The sequence below is a fragment of the Trypanosoma conorhini genome (genome assembly GCF_003719485.1).
Source record: "Trypanosoma conorhini strain 025E chromosome Unknown Tco_14.4_contig_00001, whole genome shotgun sequence".
NCBI classification, from domain to species: domain Eukaryota; phylum Euglenozoa; class Kinetoplastea; order Trypanosomatida; family Trypanosomatidae; genus Trypanosoma; species Trypanosoma conorhini.
This window is the reverse complement of record NW_021704087.1, coordinates 96,752-108,109: the sequence shown is the minus strand read 5'-3', so window position 1 is coordinate 108,109 and position 11,358 is coordinate 96,752. Positions and strand designations below refer to the sequence as shown.

The following is an 11,358-nucleotide window of genomic DNA, read 5'->3' as shown; positions in this document are numbered from 1 at the left end:
CCGACGGCGACGGCGACGATGAGGGCTGCTCCTGCTGCTGTTCTTCGGCCGCTGGCGCTGGCGGTGGCGCTGCCGCGTCGGCGGCGGTGTCTTGCGGCGACGCTCCAAAGGGATCAACGTCCAACGCAACGTTCACGTCGTGCGACGACGGCGGCGGCGGGGCCGCGGCCCCCAGCGCCCGGGCAGCCCTCAACGTGAAGCGGCCCACCCGCTTCTCCTCCGCCTCCTTCGGGAAGGACATGGCCAGAACGGCGTCCCGCAGCTCCACGGGGTACGTCGCCGCGTTGTTTCGCACGGCGGCCGCCAACGGCGTAGACTCCGTCAGCGGCGGGTTTGCCATTCCGTGCTGCAGCTGCGCGAGCAGGAGCGTAATTTGCGCCGCCTCCTCGTCTGGCTGCGTCATGCGGCTGTATACGCTGGAGACGATCTCCGTGAGTGTCTGCTGCAGCAGGGGCTGCTGTGCCGCCTCCCCGTAGACCTCCCGCAGCGACAAGAGCAGACTGCGCAGCTCGCGCGGCCGCACGTTTTGCGTGTGGCGCAGCATTTTCTCGTTGAAGAGCGCTATCCAGTCGGAGCCGGGGTGCATCTTGCGGAGCGGCCGCACTGCCTCGAGGTATCGCAGCACCGTCCCCAGCTGAAGCCTCTCCTCGCCCAGCAGCTCCGCCCCGCCGGTGAGGACAAAGCTGACCATTGCCTCGTCCGAATCCTCGCCAAAGACGCTCGTGAGAAGCTCGACGAGGGAAACAAACTGCTCCGGCGAGATGGACACCGCACTGGCCGCCGCAAGCGCCTTCACAGGGTCCCGGGCGTGGGGTATGCCCGAGGCCAGCGGTAAGCTGTACAGGGTGTCTGCCGTCCACTCCGCCTCGGCAAAGCGGCTCGACAAGTACATCGCGCAGGCCGCCAGCAGGTCCTGTCGTCCGGCGGCCTGCACCATGCGAAGGTCGTCTGCCGAAAATCGCTCTTGCGCCGCATTGAGGCGTGCGGTGAGTTCCGCGATGACAATCCCCTCAAGCTTGGTGCCCTTTGCCAGGCTCATGGCATCCACGAGCTGTCGGCCGGAGATTTCCTTGTAGTTGATCTGCGAGTGGAGGGTGTCGTCGTCAGGGAAGGCCATCGTCAGCGTGAGCTTCGTGTAGCTGCTGCAGCTCGGCGTGAGCAGGCGCGCCGCCACCGCCTTCGCCTCGGGCATCCAGGCAGGGGACATGGGGGCAAAGGTGGCGCAGATGTGGCTGATCTCGGAGAGGGAAAACTCCCCCAGCACCGTCTCGATGCGCTCGCCGAGCTTCACCGCCAACTCCCGCGAGAGGAGGTGTGAGCGGCGGAGGATGCCGGCGGCCATGGCGAGCTGCTGAGGCTCAAAGCGGGTGACGTTCTGCGCAACGTAGCCCTGGTAGGCGACGAAGACGTGCCTGTAGCGCAGCCGCCCACCCATCTCGTAGGCAAATGCAATGGAAGTGACATCGTCGCAGTGCGTCCAGTAAATTTTGTCATTGCTGTCCAGCAGCCGCAAAACACGCGGCTCATACTCCTCCAGCAGCATACTCAGTCGCCCACCGAGCTCCCCCACGTCACGCTGGGTGACGCCGTCCGTTCCTGCCTCCAGTGACCCAAGCATGCGTGCAAGCGAGGCAAGAATAGACGCCACGTCGCGTCCGTTGGCATTCGTGGAGTACGTCAGCCCCACGCGTGCCAGGCGATGCAGCAGAGGGAGCGGCAAAGGAGCCAGCTGATGGTGACGAAGGCACGAGCCCATTAGGGTGGCGAAGTCGTAGCTACAGAAGTCGCCTGTGTGCTCCACAAGGGCAACAAGCAGGTGATTGGCCTCAGCCACTTTGCCAATGCGAACCATCCAACTGTACACCCGCAGAAGCGAGGACTGAAGGTGGGGCAACTCCGCCGCCGGCGTGCGCTCTAGCTGCGCCATCACTATCTGCGACAGGGATTCGTTCAATACGCTGGGGGCATGCTTGCTGTTGCGCTGCAGCACCTTCGCTGCGAGCTCGACAACGTTCCACCGCATGTTGGCGTCGCTAACATTGTTGCTGTTGACGTTGTAGGGGTCTTCTCGGGCGGCCTGCTGCAGCACCTCCTCCACGGCGGCGAAGATGCGCTCCATGTACTGCTCCCCCCGCGGGGACAACGCAATGGCCGCCTGCAGCCGTATCAGGCCGTCGACGTGGGCGTCCTCCAGAAGCCGTACAAGTTTGTTTGTGACGAGGGCGAGCAGAGTGGCGTCGGGTTCGATTTCAAAGAAGTTCAGCAGCTGCGACAACGCCAGCGCGTTGGTGCCCTGCTCCATCCACACATGCGTCGCACTCCGCGGGACCTCCGCCTCGAGGAACCGCTCCGCCTCACGCCGGGCGAATTCGTACTGTCCGCGGCCTCGCAGCCGGCGCTTCAGGGCGGAGGCCTTGCTGACGAACTCCGTGGCCGCCATGAACGCACCCCCCGCGTTGGCGCCGCCGCCGCCGTTGCTCTTATTATTACAGAAACTACCACTACTACTGCTGCCGCTGTTGCTGCCGTCGCCCCAACCGAAACCTAAGCGACTTGTGGCCGCAGCGGACCACAATAACATGGGACGAACATACCGCATCCCCTCCTGAGTACCGGCGACGACTCTCTTTCTACGTAAAGTTACAGGGCGCCCCTTGGCGACAGACAGCGCGGTATTACAACAGCGGTGAAATAAGACGAGAGGGTTAATGGCTCCGCCTTCGCTGCTGCTGTGCTAATGATTCCCTTTCGGGGCTGTGTGTTGCTCGCTGTGTTCTTCTCCTGCCTCGCCCGCTGCACTCCGCCTCCACCGCCTTTCCACACCGTCGCTGCTCAGCAGTGCGGCCGTGCGGCTGTCAGTGCAAAGATCAAGGGGAAACGCAAGACACGCAGACGCGGCGAGCGGGAGAAACGGCTGAGGGAAAAGCGGGCGACACGCACGCGGAAGTCGCTACTGTCGCAGCCGCCAGAGACCTCAGACGAGTGTGATCGTACGTATGTATGTGTGTATATATATACACGTTTGTGTGTGCGTGCGTGTGTGTCTGTGGTGGTGGTGGTGGGTGGGGGGGGAAATGTGAGCGGAGCCGCACACACGCACTCAGGGAGAAATACTGGGGGGCCGACGGCGCCGCAGGCAACTCCCCGAACACCTTACTATTTCCTTCACGCCCCGCAGGCAGAAGACAAGCGTGGAAGAGAGAGAGGCGGCGGCCCGTTTCACGCATTGGCGAGGGACCCAGAGAGCATAAAAAGGGGCGGCGGGACACACACACACAGACAGACACACACAAATGGGGAGAACTACGCCTCCCCCCCTACACCACTCCACTCCAACGCAGATGTGCACAAGAAGGCAGAGAGCTGGGACATACACACACACTGAGGGAAATATACATATATAAACAGAGAAACAAAGACCGCACGCCAATGCGGCCACCGTCAGCACACGATAACAGAACACTGCACGTACACAAACTCACCACAGACGCCTGCCACACATTCACTGCCATTCCCCTGCCAGGCACAGTTTCCACCGATCACAGACACGAACAAGTGAAGAACAGAAAATAACTAAGCATAAAAAAAAAACAACAACTAGCGAAGAGCCAAGCAGCCTCGTCCCCACACACAGAGAGAGAAAGAGAGGCACATAAAGAAGCATACACAAATACACAAACAACAACAACTGCACCTCGTCCCAGGTGGTACCGCCCAGTAAAGAACAGACCCACGCGGTTATTTCGCCTTACACGCGGCAATCCATTTTTAGTACTCTTCCACTTCTACCACTTTTTTTTTATTGTCTCCCATTCGCCCATCTTACCACTTCAACCGCGTCAACTCCTCTTATCTCGCGTGTACGGCGAGAGTGGCGGCGGCGCCTGCGCCAAATCCACGTAGTGGCCGTCCGAGCTAAAGAAACCGCCTTGCACCTCATTGTCGCGCGCGACGCAGGAGGCACCAGGCGCGCGTGGTCCCAGCACTACCACTGAGCTGCCTTCGCCGTGCATTTGCCTCGTCGCCTCACGCCTCTGTGACACCAGGGTCCGTATCTTTAGCGGCGCCTGCAGCTCTCTATCCATAATATCCGCGGTGTCCAGCATGTTGGGTAAGGGACGCAACAGCCCCAAAGTTGACCGCGGCGACGGCGGCACAACGCCCAACACGCGGGCGCCACCGGTGCCTCCACGCGTGTCACTGTCCCCGGGCGCCTCCAAAAACCACTCGTGGGACAGCAATTCCTGCGCCCTGGGCCGCAGTTGCGCGTCACGAACAAAGCAAAGGTCTAAGAAGGCACGGAGCGATGCCGAGGCCTCACAGTTGTCCGGGAGACGTGGGGGTGTCCCGTTGGCCGCGGCAATGGCGAAGAGCACCGCGGCAGGGTTCTTCCTGTCGCCCCCGAAGGGCTTCCGACCAGAGATCATCTCAAACACGGTGACGCCGAGGCTCCATATGTCGGCGGAGGTCGTGTAGCCAAGCTTCTTAAACCCAGCCTTGCCGCCGCCGTTAGCGGCGTCCCAGTTCGCAGCCGCGTCGTCGTCAGGCGCGCTCTCGGCGCTGCCGTTGACCACCTCGGGGGCCATGTACCAAGGCGTCCCCACCGTCGTTCGCATGCTGGCGTTGTCGTCAAGGAGTTTGCTTACCCCAAAGTCCGCCAGCTTGCAGCGTCCGTCCGTCGTGATCAGCACATTGGCTGGCTTGATGTCGCGGTGGCACACCCGCGCCGTGTCGTGCAGGTACGCCAGGCCCTCCAGGATGTCGTGCGTGTAGGAGCGCACCACACTCTCACGCAGCGAGCCTTGGCGGCGAATGAGCGCGTCGAGGGAGCCGCCGTTGACGAACTCCATGATGATTTGCACGCCGACCGCGCTGCGGCGTGCCCCGTAGTACGCCACGAGGTTGGGGTGCTCAAAGCTCTCCATCAGCGTAATCTCCCGCACGATGGCCCGCCGCTCCTCGACAAGCACGGGGTCCTCCTCCGCCGCCGCCGCCGCCTCCTCGCCGGCGCCGCCGTCGTCGAAGCAGAAGAAGGGGATCTCCTTCACAGCGACGAACCTGCCGCGCTCCTCGTCGTAGCCCTCGTACACGACGCCCCTCGCCCCGACACCCAATTTTTTGTTCGTCTTTCGGATGTGCTCCATCTCCCCCTCACCCCCCGCCCGACGCAACACACACACGCACACACGCACACACGGGAGCTGCGGGAGAATTTAGGTCGACGGCACAAGAAGCGAGGAACAGCAACAACAACAACAACAAATACAAAAGACAGTTGGAAGGATTGGCAGAAGGCAACTAAAAATAACTTAGTCCGTCGGTGCGGAGTAACTGCAGCCGCGCCGGCTAAGAGTGGGCGGGAGCAGGCGCGATCAATCAATCTACCTTTATTCGCCTTTTTCTTTCTGCGACTGCGTGGAGGCGAAGCGCCCGACAGCTGCTCCCAGACCTCGCGGTGACGGGAGCCGAGAGGAAAAAAAAAAAAAAGGCAGCAGAAGCGCAATAGCATCCGCAGCAAGGAGGAGGAAGCTCACATCGTCCACCGAGGTGAGACGCAATGAGAAGTGTGTGCGTGTGAGAGAGGAGGAAAGGACGTGCATTTCAAGCAGAGAAGAGAAACAAGGAAAAAAAAAATACAAGTGACAAATGTGCATCGGCTGGCATGCGCAGCGGATTTTTCTAATTTGCTTCCCATTTCTTTTTTTTCTTTGTTTTTTTTTTCCGCCAGGGCGTCTCTGCGAGAACGCGGCTACGCCATGTCGTGCAGGACGCGGTGGGCACGCAGCACCACATGCAGCAAGTACGACTCAACCGTCCTGTCGTCCGCGTTGTTGATGAAGATCCACATCGGCCAGCGTCCCTCCATCTGCCCCTCCGGCAGACTGAGCATGTCAAGCTGCAGCGCAATGAACTGTGTGTCTCCGGGGGCCAGGGCGAACTGCTTCGGCGTGACGCGGAGCTGGTAGCTGTAGTTGTGGTGCACCGCGAACACCTCCTCCCTCGCCCCGCGGTGCACGAACTGCAGACGGCGGAATATCGGCGCCGCGGTGTCCGCCAGGCTGAACTCCAACGTCTGGGTGTACGTCGGCGTGGGGTACACGGTGGGGACCGTCAGTAGCGTCTTGGCCAGGTGGTGGTTTGTGAGGGCGTGCAGCAGCAGCTGCTGCGTCCCCACCTCTGGCGGTCGCAGCCGCAGCAAGTAGGCCCCCTCGCGCCGCTCCACCTTCACGTGGGGGTGGCTGCAGTAAAGCGCCTCTATCCCAGCCGCAGGGAGGGACACCGTCGTCGTCTGCCCAAGGAGCAACTCGCGTGAGGTGACGGCCTGGCAGGCAAAGACACAGAGCTCCCAGGTCTCAATCACCTCACTCATGGCGGCATCCTTGTACAGGACCAAGTACTCCGTCCGCTGCACACGCTCGTCAGGCGGGATCGTGGTGTGCACCGTGACCTCCTCCCAGGCGGTGATGTGCGTCTGCGTGACGGGGTCGAGCACGGCGTTCGCCTCCGCCGTTGTCGTCTCCGAGGTAATGGAGATGCGGGCGCACACGTCGCGCATGCGCGCGAGCAGCCGCGCCCTATCGGAGGTGACGGGGAACACGGCGGAGGAAAACAGCCGCGAGAAGAACTTCTTCGAGACCCCCGTCCCGGCCGGGCCGTAGACCTCAAAGCGGCGGTCCACCAACGGCGGACCCACGGTGGCGTGGACGTCCACGATGCACACCACCTCGCGCCCGGCGCTGAGGAGACGGGCGCGGAGGTCTTTGGGCTCACCGCCGCGCGTGTTCCCCGTCGCGCTGAGCCGGACGACGAGAACCACCTCCGTGCGCTCCCGCGGGCCCAAGTAGAAAGACGGGGCGGCGACAGGGTCCAGGGCGCCCCTCGCGGCGGCGTCCACCTCCACGGTGAACTCCATGGCGGAGCTAAACGGGTTTTGAAATGGCGTGCGCGTCAGCTCCGGGCGGCAGGAGGCGACGCAGACGTAGTGGTGCACCGTCAGCCGCTCCATCAACGCCTCCGCAATCTTGCGGGACTTCATCTCGTCCCGCTGCTTGTCGAGGTAGCGCAGGCGAAACTCCAGGTCGCCCCCCTCCCGCGACGTACGGTGCTCCTGCGGCACCCCTGGCAGTCGTGTTCCACTGCCGTACACCTGCTTCGCATGCTGCGCGCGGCGCCAGTGCAGGCCGGACGCCGCTTCGCTCCCGGGGGAGGCTGCAGGCAGCAACTGCTGCTGCGAAGGCGGGGAAGATGGGGGCAATGGAGATGCCCGCGACGTTGTCTCCGCCGACGTCTCCCCACCTGCTTCTGCCGCCTTGCGCCCTTCCAGGAAATTTTGGTCCATGAGGTTTGCATGCGGCAGTTTTTTCGCAACAATCACCCGTGGCCCTCTCGGCGGCTCCACAATCTTGTGTTGCGGCTGTGCGGCGGGGCCGCCCTTGGCGGCGACGCAGAAGAGCGTCACGTGCAGCTGGCCGGCGTTGCGCACGACGGGGAACACCTTCGCCGGGATGCTACGCGCCGTGAGACTGAGGTCGCGGTAGAGCGGGAGATCCATCGGGATGCGTGCGTGTTCCGCGTTACAGGGGCGGCGAAAGTGCGCCATCTGCACCGCCACACTGCCAACGTAGAACATTGTGAGGGCGTTGTACGCATGAATGTAGAGCGTCGCATCCGCTAAATGACGATACTTCTGCATGAAAGGGTCCTCCGCCGCCTCAAGCGGCTCACACCACACCATCCCACCACGCTGCGCCCCATCGTACAGTTTAAACGTCCGCAGCTGCGGGGTTTTATCTATGCACGTGGTGCGCACGGGGCCGATCGTCTGCAGCGGAAGAGAACCAAAGGAAAAGATAAAGCAGACATCCTCTGGCACCTCCAGCGCGGCATCGGCGGTGAGGCCCTCAAAACGAATCCCGTCCAGCGACGTCATCATGTCCTGGCCGCATGCCGGCACCTGGTCCTCAAGACGCGTGCCGTGCAGGGGATGAAGTATGGGCTGCAGCTCCTCTTCTAGGCGGCAACGCGTTTCCCACGAGATGGCGACAGGCATCGGGGAAAGATCAACCACCTCAACGCCCGCGTCGTCTAACCGCCTTCCAATCTCATCGGCAGGCGCAAAGGCTGCCTTCTTTGAAGGCCTACGCCGCATGGCTGACTCCTGCAACTCGCGCAGCCGACGCAGCTCTTCCATGACCTCACAAAGCATTTTGAACACGTCTGGCGAGGCGCGATCCTCGGCGGGACGCCTATCCGCAGCGAGTGCATCACGGGTGGGATACGCGAGCTCCACGGCCGCTGGGGCTTGGGCCGTTGCTTCTGTCGTCGTCGTCGTCGCCCCGGCAGGTGGCGCAGCCGCAGCGGCCTCCACTACCTCTTCTGTCGAGATAATCCCCATCGACTTCACCGGCGGCAAAAGCGGAGGCGGAAGATGTTGCGTGACACCCTGTGCCCCCGCCAACGCTTCCGCCCCGCCGCCTTCCTTGGCTGCTGGCGGATTCTCTTCCTCGCTGAACAGCCGCGAGGCGGGCCACGAGGCCGGGACGTGGTCGACGACGAGGGTGTCGTGGTACTCCACCGTCAGCGTGATGGTCAGCGGCAGCTTGCCGTACGGGGACGAGGACTCCAGCATCAGCATCCGCGGGTCGCGGCAGGAGAAGGGGCCGTGCAGCGTGGGAAGGTTCTCCACATGAATGTCGCGGTCCTTCATGGGCATCACGCAGAGAGGGAAAACACAAAACCCAAGCACCTCGAACCGGCCCTCGTTCGCCCGCCTGCGCCGTATAGCAAGCACCAAGGAGGTCGTCGAGTGCACAGGAAGCGCGTCTATTTCTAGTGGCGTGACGGAGCGCACGAGGCACGCCGACCACGGCTTCGTCGCTTCCGCGGAGGCGTACGTGGAGGTGGAGGTGTAGCCCGATTTGGGGGCGGTAGCGCTGCCGCTGCCGCTGCCGCTGCCGCTGCCGGTCGTGGTCGTGGTCGTGGGGCTGGAGTTCGAAGGGGCGAGGTCGTCGTCAAACACCAGCGGGACCTCAGCGCCCTGCCCGAGCTGCTGGTAGCCGTTGTGGGCCACCGCGGCGACGCGCCACTCCGCCGTCCGGTCGCGCCACTCCGTGTTCCCCGGTGCGGGGTGGAGCTGAATATTTTGCACAACGCAGCGGAAGGAGTCGGCGGCGGCCGTCGGCGCGCTTTCCGTGAAACTCTGCGTGACTACGACGCCGGGCGGCACGAGACGCGACATGCGCTGCACCACCACCACATCCTCCACAGCCACGCAGGTGTACTTCAGACTCACGGCCTCGCCCGCGGCGCCCCCGCGCGGCCACGCCGCGGCGTTCAGGTGCAGCAGCTGGGCGCTGCCGGGGCGCAACGCGAGGGTGTGCGAGGCACACGCCTCCGCAAGCGGGACGTGACCCCACAGCAGCACGCGGCGCCCCTCCACCGGCGCGTCCTGCCGCTCGTCGCGGGTCACCGCCTCCACCACCAGCAGCATATTCTCCGCCCGGCCCCGAAAGAGAAGCGGCTCCGCCAGGGCGGCTTGTGCCACGGCGTAGGTGGCCCCAACGAAGACGCAGGCCGCCGTGTCGTAGAAGGCCATGTGCAGCGCGACCACGTCGTCGGAGGCGGGCAGCACCGGCCACTCCTCCCACGCAAGCCGCAGCGTGAGCATGGTGCCCGCCGCGGCCGCACTTGACGCCCGGCACTCCCATGTGTCGTGCCGGACCGCACTCGACAGCAGCACCCGGGCGGTCTGTTCCGCCGAGCGACTGCGGCCCATTCCGCGCCTGCCTTCACGCCCCCTCGGCTCTTCCTCTCCTCCCCCGCAGCCCGCGTCGGGAAGCAGAGCGAGTGGGAGGGAAAAAAGAGGGGGGGAAAAAAGAAAAGAAGAGAGGGTGTGTGGGCGACAGCAGCCCAGCAGCAGGGAAAGCACGCCGCGGCCCGCACAGGGGTCGTGTGCGGCATCACCCGGCGCAAGTAAAGAGCGGACACACACGCAATGAATTATTCCTCATAACCACACGCATGACTTACAAAAACAACGAAGCAACGCGGGAGCGAACAAAACGTCGTAAACTTCAACGGACCAAAGATTTAAAAACAAAGAAGAAAAAAAATTAAACCAACGTTACCCCAAAATGTCTCGTGTGGAAGTATAATGAATTCCACCCAACAACAAAGAAGAAAAACAAAAAGAAAAAAACACCCGCAAAATGAGATGGGAAAAAGACTCACTGAGCCGCGGGGGATTTTTTGCTGAAAGTTCTGCGGTCCCGCCCCTCCCCAATTCACCCCATTTATTCCTCCCACCTCCAAATCCATGCGGACTCTCGTCCTGGATGGGGCGGCGCTCATTCCCCCGTATCTACACGAGAGCGCTTGGCTGGTGCTTCCACGGCTTCCCCTCCGCACTGGCAATCTGCTCAAGGGCCTTCACGTGCGCGGCGGCCTGCGTCACGGCGTGGTGAAGCTCGCTGCCGATGCTGATGAACGTGAACCCCTGCTTCAGAAACTCCCCCACACGGTCCGTGCCAAATAGGAAAAGGCCCAGGATAACATTGTTCTTGCGCGCCGCCGCGACGAGCTTCTCCGTCGCCCCGTTTAGCTCCGGCGAGGTGTACATCTGGGGAAACACGTACTTTTCGTACAGGCCCATCGACATGCAGAGGTCGTTTTGCCCGAGGAAGGCGATATCGACGCCCTTGACTGCCATGATCTCGTCCATGTTCTTGATGCAGTCGGCCGTCTCCACCTGGAACGCCACCACCACGTTATTGTTCGCCTCACCGGCGTACCCCAGCAGGCCCTTCGCGTTCATGCACTGCTGCGGCGCGTACACCGAGCGTGTCCCGGCCGTCGGGTAGTAGCAGCACTCCACCGCCGCCCTCAACTCCGCGGCGGTGTTGACGTACGGAATCAGCACACCATCGGCGCCGGAGTCCAGCGCGTTCTGGATGCCGGGGCGGTCGTCCGTGCTCCCCACCCGCACCATCACCTTCGCAGGGCCGGTGCGGATGGCCGCAATCATCTGGCTGAGCGTCTTCGCATCCACAGGGGAGTGCTGCGTGTCGATCAGCAACCAGTCGTAGCCAGAGTGGCTGAACTGCCCGGCAAGCAGGTGGCTGGCGGAGTTAAGGAACACGCCGAACTTGGGCTTCCCGGCACGCAGCTCAGCCTTAAATTCAGCGCCTCCAGCAGACATGTCAATGCGTGTCAGTGTGTTTGTGTGTCTGTGTGTCTGTGTGTCTGTGTGTTTGTGTGTCTGTGCGCGTGTCCTCTCGCTGTGAAAAGTCGCCCCTTTTAATTTTTCTTTATTTCCTTTTCTTTTTTTCTTTCGCAAATTCCCTGCACGGTGTCCAGGAA

The 11,358-nt window shown here is 62.6% G+C and overlaps 15 protein-coding genes across 15 annotated transcripts in view, besides 5 other annotated features; 9 read left to right on the top strand and 6 right to left on the bottom strand.

Annotated features, from left to right (window-relative positions):
• Tco025E_00111 (uncharacterized protein) overlaps positions 1-476 on the top strand; it is a gene marked incomplete at both ends in the record, with an annotated part of 669 nt that extends 193 nt beyond the window's left edge. Inside the window, one exon of the mRNA XM_029367060.1 lies at positions 1-476. This exon is cut by the window's left edge and continues 193 nt beyond it. Coding sequence (XP_029232933.1) covers positions 1-476 — 476 coding nt within the window.
• A 285-nt stretch (positions 477-761) lies between these two features.
• On the top strand, positions 762-1,076 carry Tco025E_00110 (uncharacterized protein; the record flags this gene model as incomplete). Its single annotated transcript, XM_029367059.1, has 1 exon — positions 762-1,076. One exon carries the CDS (start codon positions 762-764, stop codon positions 1,074-1,076), a length of 315 nt encoding a protein of 104 aa, XP_029232932.1.
• Positions 1,077-1,966: 890 nt separating this feature from the next.
• Tco025E_00109 (uncharacterized protein) lies at positions 1,967-2,548 on the top strand (the record flags this gene model as incomplete). Its single annotated transcript, XM_029367058.1, has 1 exon — positions 1,967-2,548. One exon carries the CDS (start codon positions 1,967-1,969, stop codon positions 2,546-2,548), a length of 582 nt encoding a protein of 193 aa, XP_029232931.1.
• A 189-nt stretch (positions 2,549-2,737) lies between these two features.
• Tco025E_00108 (uncharacterized protein) lies at positions 2,738-3,385 on the top strand (the record flags this gene model as incomplete). Its single annotated transcript, XM_029367057.1, has 1 exon — positions 2,738-3,385. One exon carries the CDS (start codon positions 2,738-2,740, stop codon positions 3,383-3,385), a length of 648 nt encoding a protein of 215 aa, XP_029232930.1.
• Positions 3,386-3,839: 454 nt separating this feature from the next.
• On the bottom strand, positions 3,840-4,427 carry Tco025E_00107 (putative protein kinase; the record flags this gene model as incomplete). The annotated part of the gene is made up of 1 exon (XM_029367056.1): positions 3,840-4,427. The coding sequence occupies one exon, from the start codon at positions 4,425-4,427 to the stop codon at positions 3,840-3,842; it is 588 nt and encodes a 195-aa protein (XP_029232929.1).
• A 548-nt stretch (positions 4,428-4,975) lies between these two features.
• Positions 4,976-5,022: a microsatellite.
• Positions 5,023-5,044: 22 nt separating this feature from the next.
• On the bottom strand, positions 5,045-5,509 carry Tco025E_00106 (uncharacterized protein; the record flags this gene model as incomplete). The annotated part of the gene is made up of 1 exon (XM_029367055.1): positions 5,045-5,509. The coding sequence occupies one exon, from the start codon at positions 5,507-5,509 to the stop codon at positions 5,045-5,047; it is 465 nt and encodes a 154-aa protein (XP_029232928.1).
• Positions 5,510-5,694: 185 nt separating this feature from the next.
• Positions 5,695-5,721: a microsatellite.
• A 28-nt stretch (positions 5,722-5,749) lies between these two features.
• On the bottom strand, positions 5,750-6,370 carry Tco025E_00105 (putative dynein heavy chain; the record flags this gene model as incomplete). Its single annotated transcript, XM_029367054.1, has 1 exon — positions 5,750-6,370. One exon carries the CDS (start codon positions 6,368-6,370, stop codon positions 5,750-5,752), a length of 621 nt encoding a protein of 206 aa, XP_029232927.1.
• Positions 6,371-6,936: 566 nt separating this feature from the next.
• Positions 6,937-7,341, top strand: Tco025E_00104 (uncharacterized protein; the record flags this gene model as incomplete). Its single annotated transcript, XM_029367053.1, has 1 exon — positions 6,937-7,341. One exon carries the CDS (start codon positions 6,937-6,939, stop codon positions 7,339-7,341), a length of 405 nt encoding a protein of 134 aa, XP_029232926.1.
• A 7-nt stretch (positions 7,342-7,348) lies between these two features.
• On the top strand, positions 7,349-7,675 carry Tco025E_00103 (uncharacterized protein; the record flags this gene model as incomplete). Its single annotated transcript, XM_029367052.1, has 1 exon — positions 7,349-7,675. The coding sequence occupies one exon, from the start codon at positions 7,349-7,351 to the stop codon at positions 7,673-7,675; it is 327 nt and encodes a 108-aa protein (XP_029232925.1).
• On the top strand, positions 7,676-8,014 carry Tco025E_00102 (uncharacterized protein; the record flags this gene model as incomplete). The annotated part of the gene is made up of 1 exon (XM_029367051.1): positions 7,676-8,014. The coding sequence occupies one exon, from the start codon at positions 7,676-7,678 to the stop codon at positions 8,012-8,014; it is 339 nt and encodes a 112-aa protein (XP_029232924.1).
• A 22-nt stretch (positions 8,015-8,036) lies between these two features.
• On the top strand, positions 8,037-8,690 carry Tco025E_00101 (uncharacterized protein; the record flags this gene model as incomplete). Its single annotated transcript, XM_029367050.1, has 1 exon — positions 8,037-8,690. One exon carries the CDS (start codon positions 8,037-8,039, stop codon positions 8,688-8,690), a length of 654 nt encoding a protein of 217 aa, XP_029232923.1.
• A 241-nt stretch (positions 8,691-8,931) lies between these two features.
• Positions 8,932-8,963: a microsatellite.
• Positions 8,964-9,029: 66 nt separating this feature from the next.
• Positions 9,030-9,707, bottom strand: Tco025E_00100 (uncharacterized protein; the record flags this gene model as incomplete). The annotated part of the gene is made up of 1 exon (XM_029367049.1): positions 9,030-9,707. One exon carries the CDS (start codon positions 9,705-9,707, stop codon positions 9,030-9,032), a length of 678 nt encoding a protein of 225 aa, XP_029232922.1.
• Positions 9,706-10,116, top strand: Tco025E_00099 (uncharacterized protein; the record flags this gene model as incomplete). The annotated part of the gene is made up of 1 exon (XM_029367048.1): positions 9,706-10,116. One exon carries the CDS (start codon positions 9,706-9,708, stop codon positions 10,114-10,116), a length of 411 nt encoding a protein of 136 aa, XP_029232921.1.
• Positions 10,117-10,166: 50 nt separating this feature from the next.
• Positions 10,167-10,198: a microsatellite.
• A 162-nt stretch (positions 10,199-10,360) lies between these two features.
• On the bottom strand, positions 10,361-10,708 carry Tco025E_00098 (putative 3,2-trans-enoyl-CoA isomerase, mitochondrial precursor; the record flags this gene model as incomplete). The annotated part of the gene is made up of 1 exon (XM_029367047.1): positions 10,361-10,708. One exon carries the CDS (start codon positions 10,706-10,708, stop codon positions 10,361-10,363), a length of 348 nt encoding a protein of 115 aa, XP_029232920.1.
• A 497-nt stretch (positions 10,709-11,205) lies between these two features.
• Positions 11,206-11,262: a microsatellite.
• Positions 11,263-11,295: 33 nt separating this feature from the next.
• Tco025E_00097 (uncharacterized protein) overlaps positions 11,296-11,358 on the bottom strand; it is a gene marked incomplete at both ends in the record, with an annotated part of 435 nt that continues 372 nt past the window's right edge. Inside the window, one exon of the mRNA XM_029367046.1 lies at positions 11,296-11,358. This exon is cut by the window's right edge and continues 372 nt beyond it. Within this exon, the coding sequence (XP_029232919.1) occupies positions 11,296-11,358 (63 nt within the window).